Source organism: Homarus americanus, unplaced genomic scaffold (assembly GCF_018991925.1).
Source record: "Homarus americanus isolate GMGI-L3 unplaced genomic scaffold, GMGI_Hamer_2.0 scaffold59495, whole genome shotgun sequence".
NCBI classification, from domain to species: domain Eukaryota; kingdom Metazoa; phylum Arthropoda; class Malacostraca; order Decapoda; family Nephropidae; genus Homarus; species Homarus americanus.
Genome location: NW_024732415.1, coordinates 5,458,877 through 5,482,013, shown reverse-complemented (window position 1 = coordinate 5,482,013; position 23,137 = coordinate 5,458,877). Strand labels below are relative to the sequence as shown.

Here is a 23,137-nt window from a genome sequence, read left to right as displayed (position 1 = left end):
CTCCTCCCTTACCTCCTCCCTGCCTCACCTCCCTGCCTCACCTCCCTGCCTCACCTCCTTGCTTCACCTCCCTCACCCCTCACCATGCTGCCTCCTTGCCTCACCTCCGCTGCCTCCACCTCCTGCCTTACCTCTCACCTCCTCCTGCCTCCCACCTCCTGCCTCCCCCTCGCTGCCTCCTGCCTCACCTCCTTCACCATCACTGCCTCCACCTCGCTGCCTCCTCCCTGCCTCACCTCCCTGCCTCCACCTCGCTGCCTCCTCATGCCTCACCTCCTGCCTCACCACTGCTTCACCTCGCTGCCTCCTCACTGCCTCACCTCCCTGCCTCACCTCCTGCCTCTCCACCTCCTGCCTCACCTGCTGCCTCACTTCACTGCTTCACCTCCTTTGCCTCCTCCTTGCCTCACCTCGCTGCCTCCCTCCTTGCCTCACCTCCCTGCCTCCTCCATGCCTCATACTTCACCTCGCTGCCTCCTCCTCCTCCCTGCCTCCACCTCCTGCTTATCCTTCACTGCCTCACCTCCTGCCTCCATCCTCACTCTGTCCTGCCTCCTTGCCTCACCTCCTGTAGTCAGCAATACAGAGAATGTCAGGTATTTTACGTCATGTTTTGGCATCATTTTTACGTCTTGTGTCTTATCTGACGTTCGTTTGCGTCATACCTTAGCTCCCATTATTGCGTCATCACACCTCCTCATTATTGCGTCACATCCACACTCTACTTCATCAGTGCGTCACAGCGCACAACTAACCCCATCGCTGCTTCACATCACACACTTCACCCCTTGCGTCACATCACACACCTAGCCCCATCATTGTGTCACATCACACAAATAGCATCCACCATTGCATCACATCACACAACTATCTCCCATCATTGCATCACATCACACAACTATCTCCCATCATTGCGTCACATCACAAAACTAACTCCCATTATTGCGTCACATCACAAAACTAGACGTCGTGTCTGGCGTCACATCTCAGGAAAGGCCCAACATCTTCCTATTTTAAGACACGGAAGAAATAGGTCAATTTCACCACCATGACGTCACCACAACAACAAACCGTTCGTGGGATGAATCCGACTTCCTAAAAATACGTTCGTGTAACCTTACGTCAGTTTACATGACACAAACATCGCCTCTTCAAAAATACGTTACCTTTCGCTACCACTGCGTGACGCCAGGCAAACGTTTGCCTGCGTGATGCTTCAAGTCAGGCAATATTTAAGATTACCGAGTCTCTATAATGTTGTTAGAGGCAAACATGTAGAAGCAAAGCCTCTCTCTCTCTCTCTCTCTCTCTCTCTCTCTCTCTCTCTCTCTCTCTCTCTCATATTTAGCGTTTTTTGTGTCCTTTGAGGTGCACACCCTAGACTGACTGTACTACACCCCGTAAGGCCTAGACTGACTGTACATACACCCTAGACTGACTGCAATTCATCTTAGATTGACTGTACCTACACCCTAGACTGATTGTATCTACAAGACTGACTGTACCTACACCTTAGACTGACTGTATCTACGAGACTGACTGCTCCTAAACTGACTGTTCTTACACCCTGACCTAAACGGCTGCTCTTACACCCTGGCCTATACTGTACCAACACCCTGGCCCTGAACTGTGCCTACACCTGGCTAGACTGTTGCCTACACCCCTGGCCTGGACTGTACCTACACCTTACGGCACAACCTTACCACCTGTGGCCTGAGCTGTACCTACACCCTGGCCTGAACTGTGCCTACACCCTGGCTGAGCTGTACCTCTGTACACCTTGGCCTAGCTTTGCCTACACCCTGGCCTGACTGTGCCTACACCTGGCTGGACTGTACCTACACCTGGCCTGAACTGTGCCTACACCTGGCCTGGACTGTCCTACACCCAGCTGCCTCTGTGCCTACCCCAGCCCTAGACATGCCTACACCTGTCAGACTGCCTACACCTGGCCTAAACTGTACCTCACCCTGGCCTAAACTGTGCCTACACCCTGGCCTAGACTGTTGCCTACATCTGGCCCTAGACTGTACCTACACCCTGGCTGGACTGTGCCCACCCTGGCCTGGGCCAAGCAACCTACCTGGCCTGAACTGCCACCCCTGCTTCCAGCCTACACCTGGCCTGGACTATACCTACACCCCGGCTTAGACTGTACCTACACCTGGCCTCGCTGTGCCCACCTGGCCTAAACTGTGCCTACACCTGGCCTGGACTGTGCCTACATCCTGGCCTGAACTGTACCTACACCTGGCTAGACTGTGCCTACACCTGGCCTGGGCCGTAACTACACCCTAGCCCTGAACTGCCTACCCTGGCTGACTGTGACCTACACCCTGGCCTGGACTATACTACACCCCGGCAGACTGTGCCTACACCCTGGCCTAGACTGTGCCTACACCCTGGCCTGAACTGTACCTGGCCCAGACTGTACCTACACTGGCCTGGACTGTACCTACCTGGCCCTGAACTGCTACACCCTGGCCTGGACTGTACCTACACACTGGCCCTGGGCTGTACCTACACCCTGGCTCAGACTTACTTTCTACCCCTGGCCTGGACTGTGCCCTACCCACAATGGCCTGAACTGTACCTACACCCTAGCTTCAACTGTACCTACACTGGCCCTGAACTGTACCCTACACCTGGCCCCTGGCTTGTACCTACACCCTGGCCCTGGACTGTACCTACACCTGGCCTTCAGCTTGTACCCTACACCCTGGCCTGGACTGTACACCACACCTGGCCTAGACTGTACCTACACCTGTCCTGGACTGTGCCTACACCCTGGCCCTGAATTGTACCTACACCTTGGCCTAGACTGTACCTACACCTGGCCCTAGACTGTACCTGGCCTGAACTGTGCCTACACCCTGCCTTGACTGTACACCCTGGCAGGCTGTGCCTTACACTCTACCTACACCTGGCCAGACTGTACCCACACCTGGCCTAGACTGTTACACCCTTGCCTAGACTGCCTACACCCTTGCCTAGACTGTACCCTACACCCTGGAACTGTGCCTACACCCTTGCCTAGACTTTAACTACACCTGGCCTGGACTGTGCCTACACCCTGGCCTGAACTGTACATACACCTGGCCTGGACTGGCCCCTATACCTGGCCTGTGTGCCTACACCTGGCCCTAGGCATGCCTACACCCTGGCCTGGACTGTGACCTACACCCTGCCCCTGGGCTCATGCCTACACCCTAGCCCCTAGACTGTACCTACACCCTGCTAGACTTGCCTACACCCTGGCCTAGACTGTACACACACACACCCCAGCAGACTGTGCCTACACCCTGGCCTGGACTTGCCTACACCTGGCCCTGAGCTGTACCTACACCCTGGCCCAGACTGTGCCTCACACACGCCCTCAAGACTGTAGCCTACACCCCTTGCCTAGACTGTGCCTACACCTGGCCTGAGACTGTGCCTACCCTTGCCTAGACTTTCACACCTGGCCTGGACTGTGCCTACACCTGGCTAGACTGCCACCACAGCTTTAGACTGTGCCTGCCTGGCTGGAGCACACCTACACCTGGCCTGGGACTTTACCTACACCCTGGCCTGAACTGTACCTACACCTGGCTGAGCTGGTACCTACACCCTGGTTTTAGCTGTGCCTACACCACAAGCTTGGAACTTTAACTACACCCTGGCTGAGACTGGCCTACACCTGGCTGGGCTGTACCCACACACCTGGCCTGAACTGTGCCTACCTGGTTTGGACTGTTGCCTACACCTGGCTGCAGACTGTGCCTACACCCTGGCCCTGAACTGTGCCTACACCCTGGCCAGACTGTGCCTACACACTGGCCTAGCTGTACCTACCACCCTGGTTTGGACTGTACCTGCACACAGCCAGACTTTGCTACACCTGGCCTGGACTGTGCCTACACCTGCAACTGTGCCTACCTGGCCTGGACTGTGCCTACCTGGCCTAGACTGTACCTGCCCCCACCCTGGAGCCTTGCCTGCACCTGGCCCTCAAGCTGCCTACACCTGGCCTGGAGCTACACCTGCACCTGGCCTGGACTGTACCCTACACCCTGGTCTAGACCTTAACCACACCTGGCCTGAACTGTGCCTGCCCCTGGCCCTGAGCTGTACCTGCACCTGGCCTAAACTGTACCTACACCCTGGCCTGAACTGTACACCGTAGCCTAAACTGTACCTACACCCTGGCCTAGACTGTACCTACACCCTGGCCCTGGACTGTACCTACACCCGGCCTAGACTGTGCCTACACCCTGACCTAGACTGTACCACACACAGCCTGAACTGTGCCTACACCTGGCCTGAACTGTACCTACACCCTGGCTAGACTGGCCACTTACCACCCTGGCCTGAACTGTACCTACACCCTGGCTGAACTGTACCTACACCCTGGCCTAGACTGTTGCCTACACCCTGGCCTGGACTGTGCCTACACCTGGCCTAGACTGTACCTACACCCTGGCCTAGAGCTGCCTACACTTGCTGGACTGGCCTCTACACCCTGGCTTAGACTGTACCACCTGGCCTAGACTGTACCTACACCCTGGCTTAGACTGTACCTACACCCTGGTAGACTGTACCTACACCCTGGCTTAGACTGTACTTACACTGTACCCACACCTGGCCAAGACTGTACCTACACCCTGGCCTAGACTGTACCTACACCCTGGTTTAGACTGTACCTACACCCTTGCCTAGACTTTAACTACACCCTGGCCTAGACTGTACCTACACCCTGGCCTAGACTGTACCTACACCCTGGCTTAGACTGTACCTACACACTGGCCTAGACTGTACCTACACCCTGGCCTAGACTGTACCTACACCCTGGCCTAGACTGTACCTACACCCTGGCCTAGACTGTAACTACGCCCTGGCTTAGACTGACTGCTTAATTCACCCCAGATTGAATATCAGGGGGTAAGGTAAAGGAGGGTGACCAGAGCGACACAATTCCCTCGTCGGTGGCTGGGAGGTGACTGAGGTCTCGTGAGGTGCAGGAGAGAGTGGCTGAACCTTAGGTTGACCAGAAGGGTTGCCGGTTGTCACTTTATAATTGTTTTTTTTTTATCCCACGCTAAAAAAATATTGTTTTTGTTTAATTAAGATGTGGTTATAGGGTATTGTGTGTGTGTATAGATGTATTTTATTTGTATTGTTAAAGTAGGAAGGATTTTGTGTCGGTTTAAGTGTGTGTTTGTCTGTGTTTTGCTTTGATATGTTGAAGTATTTGTTTATTTTTTGATACAGTAAATTTCCTGTTAAGATGTACCTCTATTCTCACTCTCCCCCACCTTCCCTCCCTTCCTCCCTCACTTCAACCCTGACCAGCAATGACCACCCACATTGTCCGCCCACCCACCCACCCCGCCCACCCTCCCAGGTCTCAATAGAGTAGTTCAGTAACATGATATATGCAGTGTTATATGACACAGTGGGTGGAAGTCAGTCTAGCATAATGTATGTTATAATTTTGTGTTTGTTTTTGTTTGATTCCTGTGATTTTTTTTTTGTGTTTATGTAATGTGATGTTTTTAGAAGTGGTTTATAAATTGATTGTGTAAGGTGGTTTCTCTCTCTCTCTCTCTCTCTCTCTCTCTCTCTCTCTCACCTAATCATATACCAACTAACTACTGTCGATCATCTCCCTATCTACCCTCCTTCTCCATCTACCTACCTACCCTCCCTTTTCATCTACCTGCCTACCTTCCCTTTCCCTTCCTCCCTCTGCCACCTACCTACCTACCTACCTAACTACCTTCCCCCAGGTCGCACGTGTCGGGGAGGGAGGGATATGAGGGAGGGAGTCGACCATAATGACTACCAGGGTGGCGGGGCCGCCGCAGAACCAGCCAGCCAGTAGACTCCCAGCCACGGTGGGGAGCAGACACACATTTACACTCTTACACGCGCGCTGCTCTCTCTCTCACACACTCTCACCCCTGCACTCACCTGTCTAGTCCCGAGAGAGATCAAAGATACAGTTTTCTTGTATTATGAAATGAGAAACAGCAAGTGGTGTTATTGTTATTAGTGAAGGAAGGAATATATTACAAAAGTGTTGGATTGTGGATACCAGAAATACTTGTGTTGGATTATTCCGTGTGTTGGATGTACACGTCCTCTTGTGTCAGTATGTAAGTATATCTCGCGTTCATTTGTTTGTATGTGATTTTCTACATTGTTGTGTTTTTATGTACATATTTACGTATTAATGAACTGTGGTGGTAATATAATTGTGTGTTTGCGAGTTATTGATAAACAACTGATTTTAGGAATAATTGATAAACAAAATGGAATTCGTATCGTAAATAACTTGACCGAAGTGATTATAACTGATATACTTACTATAACCTGATATACAGCAGAACTATAATTATAAAAACTAATATACGTATTGCTCTATAATCCCTCCATATATTATGAAAAAAAAATTATATATATATATATATATATATATATATATATATATATATATATATATATATATATATATATATATATATATATATATATATATATATATATATATATATATATATATATATATATATATTGCGTTCGAGAGTAGATTAATTTTTAGTAATATTTAATTCGACTATATATGTCGTAATAGTGAATAGTCGTGTGTGTGTGTGTGTGTGTCGGTCTTGGGAACTCAGTGTTAGAGAACGGGGCTTAAGCGACCTTGGCAGTTCAGACATACCGAAAAAATGCAACAACAATCTCGTTTTCTGATACATGACTATACATATGTAATACATTTATATACATATACAAATGGGATTAATGTATATTATATATGAAGATTATATTAGATTTATTAATACATTTCGAGATATTTAATTTATATTAGTACTTAAAATGTATTGAAATATTATTATTTTATATAGATTATTGAAATGTTACTGAGGTTTATGTACCGATAAGTAAAGTGAAGATAATGATTCATAGTGTGGATAAATTTATCAATGAAAAAACAGTACAAATACTTCTGAAATGTTAGGAATATGAGTTGCGTAATATTGATTGTCTATGAGAATTTAAATAACGGTAATAGTTGGTTAGCAGTTAGTGTTTAATGCGGTAGTTAGTGGTAATTATATAAAGTTTGAAGTTAATGTAGAATTTTAACTTTTTATATGTGGAGTTTTGTGTTAATTTGGGTAATTTTGATAATTGGTGAATAATTAGGAGTGGGGAGTGAATTAGCAAGGTTAATTCTTTATAAAAATTCTCCTAATTCTTTATATAATTTTTTAACAAGCTTTACGTATTAGTTTTTTTTTAAACAGACTTCAAGTGTTAATTTAGGTTAAAGTTAATAATTTTTCTTGAACAAAAGTCGAAAGTGATTGAGGGCTGACGACTAACCAATTATTTCATATCCAATATAATGACTAAACATGATGTCCCCAAACTCATTTAACGTAATGTTCAAAATTTTACGAAGATGAAAACGTAAAGAGAACAAAAACACAGTTAAGAAGAACGAATGATATATAGTTTTTTCTCTTAAACACCGATCGTACGGACTAACAAGGTTGAAAATATTCGCTTGCAGACGATGATGGTTTGGTGGGGCGAGCTGAAGCGTGAAAATAGTCCCGTGGTGGCCAGTGTGTGTGTTGTCGTTGTGGGGTGCACACGTCTCGCCTTCCTCTCCTTTACTATGTTTTGTTAAGTTTACCCGAGTTTATATTTTTTGTTTTTTTCTCTCGTTTTTTTGGGGGGGTTGTTTGTTTTCGTTGACTTGTGGCTGTGCGAGGAGTGGACAATTACTCAACGATATTAAAGGATAAACACACGAATGCGAACGACTATGAAAGCACAATGATTATTATCGATAGTTATACCAGGTAAGTCCTCTTCTACCTATCTCGTTACCTATTATCTCTCTTTCTCTCATTAGGTTATAGGTAAGGGAATGCCATAGGAGGTTTTAATACCTTTAAAGAACTCTTGAAATGCGAATAATCTGTCGAGTTTGGTGATTTTTATTTTTAGCCCACCACTAACTTGCTGGCTTGGGTGTGTTTGAGTTGAAACTAGACTGCTATGGTGGTAGTCTGCTATGAGGCCATCTATTAGTATCTGTCTATCTGTCTGTTCATTGTTATAGCAGAGGTGATTATGAGGTGTATTTAGTTTATTATTTTGTTGTAGTGTTTGGGTATATATTAAGATCTGAAGTGTCCCAGATATCCATTATTGTCTGTCTGTGTCTATCTGTCTGGTCATGGCTGTTCTAGACGTGACTGGTTGTTGAAGTAGTTTATTATTATTATTATTATTGTATTCTTAGCTGATGATGGTGCTCGGATATAAACAAATTAGCCATGGGAATTAATCACTGAATGTCTATGTGTTCATGACTGTTTTATTATTATTATTATTATTATTATTATTATTAGATGTTCCTTGGCAGATGGGCGACTACAAACTATGTCCGCCATGAACTAGCCAGGAAACTTTTCATGGATAAATATGCTCTCATGGTTGAAACAGCTGTTGTAGACGTCATGGACTGGTTTAGTGGTTAATGGTAATAGTAGTTATCTTCTTCCATGGTAGATGATGGGGTAGTGACGTAAGGTACCATGACGGGGATTTAAAATTAGGTTTATATTATGTGTGTTGTTATTATTCCTCCTCCTCTTCCTTTTTTCTCCTCCTCTAATTCCTCTTCATTTTTCTCCCTTTTCTCTCTCTCCTCTTTGTCCCCTCCTCCCTCTCCCCTCCTCCCGCTCTCCTTTTCCTCCCGCTCTCCTTTTCCTCCTCCTCCTCCTTCTCCTCCTCCTCCTCCTCCCCTCCTCTCCTCCTCCTCCCCTCTCCTCCTCCTCCTCTCTCCTCCTCCCTTCTCCTCCCCCTCTCCTCCTTCCTCCCTCCTCCTTCTCCTCCTCCCCTTCTCCTCCCCTCCCTCCTCCTCCCCTCTCCCTTCTCCCTCCCCCTCCTCTCCTCCCCTCCTCCCCCCTTCCCTTCTCCCCTTCCCTTCCCTCCCCATTCTCCTTCCCACTTCTCTTCCTCCCCTCCTCCTCCCTCTCTCCCCTCCCCCTCCTCCTTCTCCCCTCCTCCCTCCCCTCCTCTCCTCCCCTCTCCCTCCCCTCCTCTCTCCCTCTTCTCCCCCTCCCCTCTTCCCCCCTTCTCTTCCTCCCCTTCTCTTCCTCCTTCCCTCCTCCTCCCCTCCCCTCCTCCTCTCCTCCTCCCCTCTCCTCCTCCTTGCTCCCTCCTTCCCTCTTCCTCCTTTCCCCTCCTTCCCCCTCCCTCCTCCCTCCCCTCATCCTCCCTCCCTCTTCCCTCATCCTCCCCTCCCTCATCTCCCCTCATCGTCTCTCTCCTCCTCTCCCTCCCCTCCTCCCCCACCCCTCCCTCTTCCTCCCCTCCCCTCCTCTTCCTCCTCCCCTCCTCCTTCCTCCTCCTCCTCCTCCCTCCCTCCTCCCTCCCTCCTCCCCTCTTCCTCCCCTCCTCCCCCTCCTCCCCCTCCCCCTCTTCCTCCTCCCCCTCCCCTCCCCCTCCTCCCCCTCCTCCTCCCCCTCCCCCCTCCCCCCTCCCCCCTCCTCCCCCCCTCCTCTCCTCCCTCCTCCCCCTCATCCCCTCCTCCTCCCTCCTCCCCCCTCCTCCCTCCTCCTCCCTCCTCCTCTTCCTCCTTCCTTCCCTCCTCCTCTCCTCTCCTCTCCTCTGCCTCCTCTTCCCCCTCTTCCCTCCTCCTCCCCCTCCTCCTCCCTCCTCTCCCTCCTCCCTCCCATCCTCCTCCCCTGCTCCTCCTCCCCTCCCTCCTCCTCCTCCTCCTCCCCTCCTCCTCCCTCCCCTCCTCCCTCCTCCCTCCTCCCTCTCCCCTCCTCCCCTCCCCTCCCCTCCTCCCTCCTCCCCTCCTCCCTCCTCCTCCTCCCTCCTCTCCCTCCTCCCCTCCTCTCCTCCTCCCCCCCTCCCTCCCTCCTCTCCCTCCTCCTCCCTCCTCTCCTCCCTCCTCTCCCTGCTCCTCCTCCCTCCTCCCCTCCTCCCTCTCCCCTCCTCCTCCTCCCTCCTGCCCCTCCTCCTCCTCTCCCTCTCCTCTCCCTGCCCCTCCTCCCTCCCTCTCTCCTCCTCCTCCCTCCTCCTCTCCCCTCCTCCCCTCCTCCCTCCCTCCTCCTCCTCCCTCTCCTCCCTCTCCTACTCTCTGCCTTTCTTTTTAGTATTTAAATTTTTGGTATTAGGTTGGCATAATGAAGGTTTTGTTTTATATTTGGTTCGTGATGATGGCAGGGGAGGGATTTGTTGTTTAATGTTTTCTTATGGTTTGGTTTATGTTTAAGGATGTTTTAAAAAAATGAAATTGATACGATACTATTGATAAAACTTTTTTCTTGGTTTTACTTGATTTGGTTTTACTTTTGGTTTAGGTGTTCAGGGCTGTCAATGTTTTAATGTGTAGTGTTGGTATATTATTGTGTTTTATTGGATTTGATCTTTTAAAAATCTTAATTTTTAATTCTGGTGTTTGGTTTAATTTTCTGTGGTTTATTATTTGTTTGCTCTGTGTTCTGTTTGTCGGTTTATTTTGTTTTAATAAATGATATTGGTTTATTTGATGTTTTAATGGATGGTAGGGGCTTAATTGATGTTGTGAGTTGTGGGTTTAAAGGTTTAGTCTGTTTGGTTTAATGGTGGACTCTCTTAGTGTAGGTTTAACCATGTTTTTTTCACCTGTAGTTTAAGCTGATGAATCTTGGTTTAGTTTGTGTTATTGTTGTCTGGTTTAATTATTGGTCTATGTTTTCGTTGTTTTCGATGTTAATTAATGCGTTTTCTCTGTTTAGTAACGTTTTTTTTCGTTTATTAACGTTATTTTCATTATTCTCGGTGTTTATTAATACGTTTACGGTGTTTATTAACTTTATTCTCATTATTCTCGGTGTTTATTAATTCGTTTTCGCTGTTTAATGAGGGTTTCGTTGTTTTCGCTGTTTATTAATGTGTTTTCGCCGTTTTTGCTGTTCCAGATGAGTGGGAAGAGGAGTCGATCGTTCAAATGTGCTGTACACCAAAGAGATCGTCAAGTCAGCTCCGAGACTGACTTCCATCTCTTACTCCACGAACCTCCTATCTTTAATAAGTGAGTATTTCTAACTGACTCGTTCATTGATTCACTGGTTCATTCACTGACTTGTTCACTGACTGACTCTTCTCCTACTTGAACCTCCCATGTTTGATGGGTATTTCTGACTCATTCATTTACTGACTTAACTACGACTTATTGCCTGAGGAACCTCTGTGAACCCCTGAATGACTCACTGACTAAATAAATGATTAAATGACTCACTGAATGACTCCAATAACTCAACGTATGTACGACCGACTTCACATGAGTGAGTTATTTGCGTCAGTTTTCTGTCACATATTGCGAGTCACTTTAGGGGATACGTCGCTAAATCGATTAAATTGATATTAGTGTTTAATATACCATTTATTTCTTATATAAATTAAGTTACTATAGAATGTTTTATTTAGAATTACAGTATATTTCAAGTGAGTTAGGTTTTCACGTCGTGTTTTGTATTACGTTATATAGTATAGTTTATATGTGTATAGATATAAGAATACATATAAGCTCTACGTCATAGATTGTGTTTGGGCCATTATGAATCAATTTATAAGTCAGGCCACGTCAAATGTCACGCACGGCGGCTGCTCAGGCACTAAAACACGCAACCTAGGTCTTCCTTCACCACGCTTACCAACCCTCGCCGATCAATTCTTCCACACGGATAATCAACCCAATCAACCAATCCACCTCTAATCTTTAATACAAATTCAATTTTTATTATCCTACGTAAGAAATAATCCACATTATATCCATCAACTTGGTTTTATTTTAATTGCTACTAACATCGGATACTCTTAGCGCTCATGGTGGTTGGTAGACCTGGAATGTGTTGTGCCACTCCCCCATCTCCCTCCCTCCTCCCTCGAGCTGCTGCTGCCTTGTAAGGTTTGGTGGCACTGTTAGTGTTGGGCTCAGGAGGGAGACCGAAACATGTGTTATCGTGTGTTTGTGCCGCCAGGGAGTAGATGACATGCATATTCTCTTGTCGTGTTTACTACTGAGACGAAAATGCGAGCGGAAAGCGACAGCTAGTTTTAAATGGTGTTGGCGAGGTTGGCGGTACGGACCTAGTTCTTTTTGTTATTATCATTCTCTTTAAAGGTGTCTACGAACTACAAACTATTTATATCACCGAGCAAATATTTATTTATCTATATTATTTTACTATACGAATTGATATATGAATCAGTTATGTGTTTAAAGTTAGGCTTGTAGTTAACGTGTATAAGAATTCGCTACGTTTTAAAAGTATTGTGTAGGTTTGTGTACGATTCATATGTCGTATATAAGATCATTAATTTACTATAATGACTAAGAGTGATTATAGGAATTATATAGTTGTGTGTAGTAAGTGAATTTAAAAGTTTATTTTCTTTATTGCACAACTAATTACAGAGTATTGGAAATAAATTTATAGATAATTTAGTTTTTATTGTAATTAAGTATTATTCGGATAATTTTGTGATATCCAGATATTTAAGTAATATCCGGATAATTTTTTAAATAATATCCGGATAATTTTATGTAATATCCGGATATTTTTCAATAATATCCAGATAATTTTAAATAATATCCTGATATATCGGTACTAATCCCTACCTTATATTCTCTCTCCCTTAGAATGGTTCGGTTAATCGCGGACGAATTCTTGACGGAGGAGAGAGACAGAAAATATTACGCTGACCACTACAGATGTTGGCCCCCACCTGTCTTCGTCATCGCTGTCACTCTTGTCCAGGTCAGTAATAGTTCAAGGTCATGTTCAGGTGGTCTAGGTCATTGGTAATAGTGCCAGGTCATGTTCAGGTCGTTCAGGTCTTGTTTGGGTCATTAGTAACAGTGCCAATTCAGTGCCACATATTGTATGGGTCAGTAGGAATAATGTCACTCGTCCGGGTGCTGTACAGTTCCGTGGTAACAGTGCCAAGTAGTGCCACATTTCCTCAAGGTCTCAAAGTCTGGTCAGGTGACTCATACGCCAGCCCGGGTCACCTCTGGGGTCAGGTAGAGGTCACGAGTCCCTGACCTCGATACAACGGCACTCTTACTCACACCGCCCTGCCAGGTGGCTCGATGACGTCATAGATTCCTAGTGCCATGTAGCTTAAAAATTAAAGCCATTTGTGTTACGCGTCAGGCCTGGGTTCGAATCCTAGGGCCTGTATTACAATCATTGAGCCTTACAATCTTAGCGTCTGTCACAATGCGAAATTTATAATCATAGTCTTAAATTTTAGTGCCTCACAACCCCAGTGCCTCACAACCCCAGTGCCTCACAACCCCAGTGCCTCACAACCCCAGTGCCTCACAAGTGTCTCACAACCCCCAGTGCCTCCACAAGTGTCTCACAACCCCAGTGTCTCACAACCCCAGTGCCTCACAACCCCAGTGCCTCCCACAACCCCAGTGCCTCACAACCCCAGTGCCTCCCACAGCCCCAGTGCCTCCCAGTGCCCCAGTGTCTCACAACCCCAGTGCCTCACAACCCCAGTGCCTCTCAACCCCAGTGTCTCCCAGCCCCCAGTGTCTCAGCCCCAGTGCCTCCTGGCCCAGTGCCTCCCACCCCCAGTGCCTCTCAACCCCAGTGTCTCTGGCCCCAGTGTCTCCACAACCCCAGTGTCTCCACCCCAGTGCCTCCACAACCCCAGTGCCTCACACCCCAGTGCCCCCACAACCCCAGTGCCTCACAACTCCCCAGTGTCTCCCAGCCCCAGTGCCTCACAAGTGAGCAGTACCTGTACCTGTGTGTGTGAGTGGACAGGTAACCTTTACTGCACCACTATGATGTAAAGTGTTCCACCTGACCATGACCTTTGACGGTTGTTTATGTATGTGTTGGGAGGTGGAGGTTGTGTGAGGGTGAAGTGTGGGGAGAGGGTGTTGGGGAGAGGTGGAGGTGTGTGAGGAGAGTGTGGGGAGAGTGTTGGGAGGGGTGGAGGTTGTGTGAGGGAGAGGGGTGTTGGAGGAGATGAGAGTGTTGGGGGAGAGGGGGTGGGGAGGGGTGGAGGTTGTGTGAGGGAGAGGGGGTGTTGGGGGGAGGGGTTGAGGTTGTGTGATGTAGAGGGGGGGTTGTTGGGGGAGGGGAAAGTACTGCACTGTGTTTGTGGGGAGGGAAGGAGGTAGTGTATATGTACGTACGTTTGTTCATCCGTCACGGTGAGAATGAGTAACATATCATGCTCGAGATTCATGAACCCTACCGTCCCTCAAGACTCCAAGCTGAGCGTGTCAAAATTATGCAAAACATCAATATACGAACGTGAATAACAAGACGGGATGGTTTAGAAAGTTTGTATTGATCATGTTGCCGAAATATATGAAGGGCGAGGTAGGGAGGTGAGGTAGTGAGAGGTCCGATCCGTTGCCTAGATACGGACTGTCAACAAACACAGCCAGCAGGACCCGATCATCCTACTGTCGTGTGTGTCATCGATCTGGATGTCATTATGGGTTCTGATCCTTTAATACGAGATAGTGTTTTGTTTTTTATTTTATAATGATTAATTTAGTCGATATTGAAGGGAGTTTAATTGATTTGTTTATCGTTAAGGGAGTTGTATTGTTTGAGAGAGAGAGAGAGAGTTACTTCCCCAAAGACATACAGACATACACCATCTATATTTAACACCTGAGTGAGTTACTGAATGAGATAATTCCTCCTTGTTTCTCTCCATCTCTCCCTCCCTTACCTTCAGTTATTATCACAAGGTGTGTATGTAAGGTGGTGGGTCGCCCAGGTATGCAGGCTTCCGGGAAAAGTGTGTAAAAATGGTAACTGTGTGTGTGTGTGTGTGTGTGTGTGTGTGTGTGTGTGTGTGTGTGTGTCCAAGTCTTGATAGGAAGGGGCTAAATATTTACGTTCCGGTGCAGGCCATCACTTGGCAGGCCCGACCTGTAGTAGCGCCCTCCCACCTACCTGTGCTCACCTCCCCCGTCCTACCTCCTTCCCTCATCCCCCATCCTCCCCTCCTTCCCCCTTCCTCCCTTTCTCCTTCCTCTCCTTTTCCCCGTTCTCCAGAGACTTGTTTCAGGGGGTCATATCAGGGGGTGAAGTTAGAATCGTTGTATGTAATGTGTGTATGTATGTATGTCTGTATGTATGTATGTATGTATTAGAGAATTAAGCCTTTAAATATGACAAATTTGCAAGTGTGTGGAGATGCCTGATTTTACACACACACACACACACACACACACACACACACACACACACACACACACACACACAGAGAGAGAGAGAGAGACTCTTAAACGCCATTGTATATGTGAAGGTGAGTCTTTGTGTTTTGACAATTTTTATTTATTTTTAACAAGTTTAGAGTTGTGAGGTAGACGGGTACTTCCTCTCATGGGGGAGGTGGGTTGTTTGTTCTACTTGATTACTTACGGCATCTTACTTAACAAATATTTAAGTGTTGGGAGAGATTAGCTGTGAAAAACTTAATGGTCTTTTGTTTTTTAAGTTTTAAGTCTGTATTGAATTTTATAAATTGGACATTTGGACATGAAGACTAGACACCCTACTTCATTTCACCTTAAACACCCTAACTCTACTTAAGGGTTAGGTTAGGTTAGGTTAAGTTAATGGTAAGGTATAGGTGAAATACATTGGGGTGTCTAATCTTCAGGTGATCCATTTCCTGTGACATGTTCAGTCAGTCGAGTTCGTTAAGCTGTATGTGTGTGAGGAAGGATGATTCATGTATTAGCCTCCCACCCAACATGCACAGACTCGTATGGTTATATTAAGTTGCTAATCTGACATTTAACATTAGGGTTTACTTGAGACAGACAATATCCTCGGCGTCACGGGTTAAGTTAAGCTCGGTACGTGAAATGGTGCGTGGAAGTGTATTTTGCTGCTATTTAATACCGGCAAGAAACCTCATAACTTACCTCACCCACACCCAATGCTCCCCTCTGCCTACCACACCTACACTCCTTCTCCCTCCTCCTTCTCCTCCCTCCACCCCTCACCCCACCCTCACCTGGGTGCGCCTCTCACTTGTCCGGCTTCCTCCTTGGCTGCTTCGTAATGGATTGTCTCCTCCTCCTCCTCCTCCTGATTCCATTCATGAGTAAACCTTGATTTGTGTTCAAGACTTGAGCTTAAAAGAAACTCCTCTTATGCCCAGACTTTTGTTATTTTTGCTTCCGGGTTTGTTTATTTTTTTCTCAAGATGTTGGGGATGAAAAAAAGGTGAGTGTGTATTACTTTTTGTTGTTTTTGTTTTTTAATCGTGAGGAGTTTCTCGTGTCAGTGCCCCCGTCGTGTGTTTCCGGTGGTGGGAGGAAGGAGGATCGTCAGGACTTTATCATCCCCCACACACACACACACACCTCTCCTGAGACAGGCACAGGCAGTGGACGGACATATAGGGAGAGCTCCTGGAAATTCGGAGATTCCTCGGCCCCACTCTCCCTCTCCCACCTCTCCTCCCTCTCTCCCCGCCTCTCCACCCCGCCACTTCACAGTTATACCTCCTCTCTCTATCCCAGGCCCTCTCGTTCCTCTCCAACCCCCTCTCCTCTCCTATCCTCTCTCCCCTCCTATCCCTCTCCCCTCCCTCCCTTTCTCTCTTTCACCTATCCCGCTCCTCCATTACACGTACACACCTCTCCATCACATCCACCCCTCTCTACACATTCGCTCTCTCTCTCCCCGTTACACCTACATCTTTCTACACACCTTTCCGTTACACCTAGGTCTGTGTACTCACACACACACACACACACACACCTCTCCTCACCTCTCCTCTTCCATCACCACTCCAGTGTCCCTCCCTCCCTTCTCTCCCTCTCCATCTCACTCTCCCGTGCCCACTTGCCCGTAATAAGGACAGTGTGCTCCTTGAACCATCACACCGCGCCCTGTTCCGTCATTGCCCACATGGTTGCCCTTCCCCTCCCTCCTCTCCCTCCCTCCTCTCCCTCCCTCCTCTCCCTCTGGCGGCTACTGGGAGTACTACATCCGCCCTGCTCCACCTCCACACATTTGTTGCCTCGTGCACGCAATTTCCCGTGTCGCCAGCGTATCCCCATTGCCCCTCTTGCCCACCCTCATGATTCGCTTGCCCACCCTCATGATTCGCTTGCCCACACCTCATGATTAGCTTGCCCACCCTCATGATTCGCTTGCCCACACCTCATGATTAGCTTGCCCACCCCCATGATTCGCTTGCCCACCCTCGCCGCTTATTTGCCTTTAATTGTTCGCTTGCCCTTGGCCATTGCCCCTGTGTTTATTGCCCATTTTCCCCAACTCCGTTGCCCTCCTTGGTCTAAATAGATAGATAGATAGATAGATAGACGTTGGGACTGGTGCCAGGTAATCTCGCACTTGAGATTATCCCAAATGATCCCCCAAAACTTATCCCAGGTCGTGGCGGGCTAATCCAGCATACCAAGGTCCCTGCTGGTACCTCTCTCCGTCAGGTGGTACGCGAGAGGTGGTGAGGGGGGGGGGGAGGGGCAGTTAGTGACTACCCAGCTGTTCTCGTTTAGTACACTCCGGTTTTTAAGAAATATTAATATAATTTTTTTTTTACTTTAAATGACAAGGTTATTTTGGTATATATTTGGGTGTAGGGTGTAGAAAGGAGGGGGTGTGTAGGTGGTGTAGTGGAGGAGAGGAGGGAGGTAGGTAAAGTGTAGTAATTAACCGGTGTTGAGGGTTAAGAACCTGGTCTGGGCACGCGTCTCTTGACACCTGGGGGACTGGATCAGTGTTGCTCTTCGTTCATAACTTTTTGCTATTATAACTTCTACCACGACCTCTACCTCGACTTCTACCATCTCTTGTCACAACCCCTGCCACATCCCCCCCTACCACATTCCCCCCTACAATTCCCAAAACCCCCCAACCACTCCTGATCATCCCCCCAAAACCCCAACCACTCCCCTGCACCCCTTACCATCCCCCCATTCCCTAGTACCAACGGAGACGTCCACCACCACTAGGGTCGCTCGCCACACACGTGTTACCGTCAGGTGGTAGGCGTATGTAGTTAAGGACACGGCAGAGCAGACACACTCCAGACGCCTCTTACTCGTCGTGATACTGCCTGATGACGCCTCTGTTCTGTACGGCGGCGTAGAGTACGTGTGTGTGTGTGTGTGTGTGATAATAGCCAGGTGGTTTCTAGTGGGACAAAGAATTCACCATCTGTCAGAATCAATATTCAGCTGGTTTAACCACACCATCTGGCAGTATCCAGATGGTGTAGCGCCACCTGGATCAGCGAGTGGTCCGTTACGAGGAGAACCTATGTCACCAGGTCAGTCAGTCAGTCAGTCAAGTAACAACTAGTCCACAGACCCCCTCACGAAACTAAAGTCCAGTCACGTTCCATACTTACAAATACTCGTACAGTCAGTCTAGTGTGTTTACATGGCTCTTATACTCCACAAACTTCTCTCTCTCTCTCTCGCTTTGTTTATTCCTGTGTGGCCTCCTGTTGGTGATTTTGTTGTTTATGTCGTTGATGGGATGAAACAAGTGCAGTGGTGGTTTGTAGCGGTGATGGTTGATGGGAATAGTGATGGTTGGTGATGGTGGTGGTGGGAAGGGGGTGTGAAACTGTGGTGCGGTTAAAAGGCCTCAGTACCACCTCGCGCCTACTCCTAGCTGACCACCAGAACAATTCACTTCACCTCCCCTCCGTCGGTCTTGCTCCACTTTTAATCATTTCACAGCCCCGTGAGCTACATTACCTTGGCTTTTAATCCACCTTTACAAAGTTTTTCTGTGTTATCAAGATGGCTTGAAGTCGGATGTGATGTGTACTGCATAATGAAGGCGCCGAGTTGCACTGAATGTTAGAGAGGGAGAGGCGAGGGGGCACGTGCCGGCGCCTGGTCGGTGTGAATCTCCCGTCACGACCGTGAATGTAGTGTTCACGATGTTTACCCGCCGTGGCATCTAACTAATGACACCACCTACACTCTTAATACCTCAGTATCCAGTGTGGAGGAGTTTTTTCCATTGTAGAAATAAACATCAAATAAATTAACTCAAGGCGTCAGTGCTAACCGCTCATGTAGTCTCTTCTCGTTGCTAATGTTAATACCTTTGAGTTTCTTTTACACTGTGTGTGTATTCAGGGGTGTGGGGGTCCATTACCTGTGCTATATTCAGGGGTGTGGGGGTCCATTACCTGTGCTATATTCAGGGGTGTGGGGGTCCATTACCTGTGCTATATTCAGGGGTGTGGGGGTTCATTACCTTTGCTATATTCAGGGGTGTGGGGGTCCATTACCTGTGCTTTATTCAGGGGTGTGGGGGTCCATTACCTTCATTATTAGTAAATATAGACTCGAAAGATTTTATGTATGCTAAAAGCATTGACCAGATAACTTATTGGCCTCATGGTGTGTGTGTGTGTGTCATTAACGGCTGTAGACAGGTGGGTAAAAAAGACAGGTGTGGTTATCAAGTACAATGACAGGTAAAGTGATGTTAAAGCGTGTCGGGGCTACGTCAGTCTCCACGGTCCTGCCAAGCTGAGTGGGGCGGGGCGGGGGTGTAGCAGCAACAGCCTCCATAAACTTTCGTTCACCTCTAGTCATCGCCTCTCTGGGGAAAACTTAGGAAATTCTCCTCGGGGGAATAAGAAAAGGAAACTTCCGTGTGGGAGATTTACCTCCGGCGAGATTATTAGATCTGTTGTGGGGGTGTTTACTACGTCCTGGGTGGTGTCTGTTTGTGTTTGTAAGGTATATACTTCAACAGACGTGGGTTGTATAGTGTAGAGGTGTGGTGGTGGTCGTCGTGGGTTGGGGGTCTGGGGGATATTCTGGCCAGGAGAAGAGAGAGGTGGTCGTCTGGCCAAGAAGAGGAGTAGGGGTCGTCTGGGCCTGAGGGGAGATTGGGGGATCGTCTGGCCAAGAGAGGAGAGGAGGGGTCGTTTGGTCAAGAGGAGGATAAAGGGGTCGTTTGGCCAAGGATCATCTGGCCAGGCATACGTCACCGACATCAACAAAAAGCCCTTCCCCCTCCCCACTGAACTTGGTACTTGTCGGGGTGTGCTGGTGTATTCCGGCGTGTGTCAGTAGACTTGGCCGCCCCCGACTATAAACTTTAGGCAGCGACCGCAAGCTAGTGGCTAGACTCCCCTCCCCCCTTGGTGCCACAGGAGGACGGTGCCAGGCATAGAGGGTGCCAGCTGTACTCTACCGCCCGCTCCACCCACCCTCAGGCACTTCCGCCCATGTTTTGTGAAATTGTTTTCACTCAGGAGGAACTAGATGCGAGGCAGAGGAGCTCAGAGGTCAGGTCAGAGGTGGGCACGGGGTAGGTAAACTCCCCCTACCCACACTACCCCACGACCCATCCTCTCTTGGGCGCTAACTGCATTCACGTTTATTTCTGGCTCTGACACGTGTTTTATAGTCTAGCAACAACAAATATCAAACTCTTCCCTGTTAACGTTTTTTATCATCAAGTTTAATTCGGCTTCTCTAAATAACGCCAAAAACTTTGAGGTAAAAGTTGGAGGAATTTGGTGTAATAATGGAGGGAAGTTGGAGACCCGGTGGTGTGGTGATTGGCTTGGCATGAGTCGGGTCTCTGCATGACATCAGCTCGCTCCTTGGCGCCATCGGGGGTGAGAGAGGTATGCCGGCCACCCTCACTTGCTCCTGTAGGTGCTGATGCCGTACTTACAATAACAATCTTCACTACTTATACTTGTACACAGCATTTACGGTCACTTACAATAACAATCTTCACTACTTATACGGATTAAACTGATGGTGTGTCCTGTATTGCAGTTTTCTAAAGTGTTATGTGACTGTGTTTGATTTTTCAGTGTTCGCTACAGTTAAGAGTGTTCGCTGACGGTGTTTTGTTACAGTTAGGGGTGTTCGCTGACAATATTGCTATAGTTAAAAGTTTTCACTGACAATGTTAGCTACAGTTGGAAGTGTTCGCTGACAATGTCTCTCTCTCTTGCTACAGCTGGGAGTGTTCGCCTACTACACAGTGGCTACAGGGGAGGTGAACGTAGCCGGGCCGGTAGCTGTCGACTCTCTCTTCATCTACCGACCCGACAAACGTCACCACGTCTGGAGGTTCATCTTCTACGCCTTTTTACACGCGGGGTAAGTCTTCTATTACTTCCGTTAATTCTATTATGTCCATTACCTCTATTATCTGGCCTCCATTACCTCCCTTATTTCCATTGCCTCATTATCTTGTCTCTGTTACCTCGCTTACCTATATTACCTGGCCTCCCTTACCTATATTACCTGGCCTCCCTTACCTGTATTACTTGGCCTCCCTTACCTGTATTACCTGGCCTCCCTTACCTGTATTACCTGGCCTCCCTTACCTGCACATTTGGCCCCTCACCTGTAATACCTGGGCCTCCTTACCCATATTACCTTGGCCTCCTTACCCGGTGTAATACACCTGGCCTCCCTTACCTGTATTACCTGGCCTCCCTTACCTGTATTACCTGGCCTCCCTTACCTGTATTACCTGGCCTCCCTTACATATATTACCTGGCCTTCCTTACCTGTATTACCTGGCCTCTTTTACCTCTCTTACCTGGCCTCCATTACCTCTATTACCTGGCCTCCAGGTCTAAATGATGGGAATATTTAGTGTTGTAATATTAACAGTGATGACCATAACTGTGTGTCTACAACGTTGGAGAAAATATCCAACTTTAGGTTATGATTATGGACGTGTGTCTGCCTGTACTGAGTACCTGATACGTTTTTATTGTAACTGTACACGAGGGAGTTATTACCTATGAGTCTTGTTATGTTGAGACTAATGAAGGGATCTTTCTTCTACAGATGGGTTCATTTGGCGTTCAACCTGTTGGTGCAGCTGCTGGTGGGGCTGCCCCTGGAGATGGTACACGGGTCGGCGCGTATAGGCACCGTGTACCTGGCGGGGGTTCTGGCAGGGTCACTCGGCACCTCAGTCTTCGACGCTGACGTGTACCTGGTGGGGGCGTCTGGCGGTGTGTATGCGCTCCTCGCCGCTCACTTAGCCAATGTCTTAATTAATTACAACAACATGCAGTTTGGCATCTTAAGACTCATCGGCGTCTTCTTTGTCGGTAAGTTGACCTCTGACCCATGTCCTGGAGTTGCTGTTCGTAACCTTGTACTTTCACTAATGGTTACATGTAATACAGTTTATGTAATCAAGATTCTGTCATACATCTAGCTGTGATATTTTAACAGTAATGATAACATACTTTAGTGATGCTCCACCTGGCAGTTGACCCCAGATTAATGTCCTCTTCTCCTCCCGGCAGCAAGCGCCGACGTGGGTTTCGCCATATATGACCGGTACGCTCACGAGACTGTAGGGTTGCCGGTGTCCTACGTGGCTCACCTGACTGGGGCGTTAGCGGGGCTCACACTCGGCTTGGTCGTTCTCAAGAACTTCGAGCAGCGCCTTCACGAGCAGCTACTGTGGTGGGTGGCGCTCGGAGTGTACGCGGCTTGTACACTCTTCGCCATCTTGTTTAACCTCTTCCACCCCTACCCGTACGTAGGCGTCGCCCAGGGTCTGTTCCTGTAGGCGTCGTCCAGGATGTGCTCCTGTAGGCGACGCCCAGGGTGTGTCCCTGTGTGGGTCACCAAGGGCCTGTCTCCTGGAGGCATGACTCAGGGCTGGTTCCTGCTGGCGTCGCCTAGGAATTGTTCCTGCAGGCGAGCGTCGAGGGTTAGGTGGTGGTCCAAGGGTGAGGCTGTTCCGAGTGTGGTGGGTTGGCCGCCGTGTCCCGAAGAACCTCCAGTGCTATTACGAGGTCTCCACTTGTTACAGGAGACCTCCGGTATTATAGGTGTGAAGAGCGAGGGTCAGTAGACGCGAGGGCGGGCGCCAACCCCCGCTAACCCCCCACATATGGTGCTGTGACTCAAGCCAAAGTTAAGTCCGCTCATACTGGTGAGACATGACCTAGTGTAAGGAATATATATATATATATATATATATATATATATATATATATATATATATATATATATATATATATATATATATATATATATATATATATATATATATATATATATATATATATATATATA

The 23,137-nt window shown here is 48.0% G+C and overlaps 1 protein-coding gene across 3 annotated transcripts; it reads left to right on the top strand.

The window, feature by feature from the left end:
- The first annotated feature begins 5,856 nt into the window (after window positions 1-5,856).
- Window positions 5,857-23,014, top strand: LOC121868634 (protein rhomboid-like). 3 transcript variants are annotated; one of them, XM_042369472.1, is made up of 6 exons: window positions 5,857-6,137; window positions 10,980-11,092; window positions 12,704-12,821; window positions 21,042-21,184; window positions 21,887-22,155; window positions 22,357-23,014. In XM_042369472.1, the coding sequence occupies exons 2-6, from the start codon at window positions 10,980-10,982 to the stop codon at window positions 22,623-22,625; spliced, it is 912 nt and encodes a 303-aa protein (XP_042225406.1). In that variant the 5' UTR covers window positions 5,857-6,137; the 3' UTR covers window positions 22,626-23,014. The 3 variants fall into 3 exon arrangements, with proteins under 3 accessions (XP_042225406.1, XP_042225405.1, XP_042225407.1); XM_042369471.1 differs by lacking the exon at window positions 5,857-6,137 and adding an exon at window positions 7,613-7,859; XM_042369473.1 differs by lacking the exons at window positions 5,857-6,137; window positions 10,980-11,092 and adding an exon at window positions 11,991-12,142.
- Window positions 23,015-23,137: the final 123 nt, after the last annotated feature.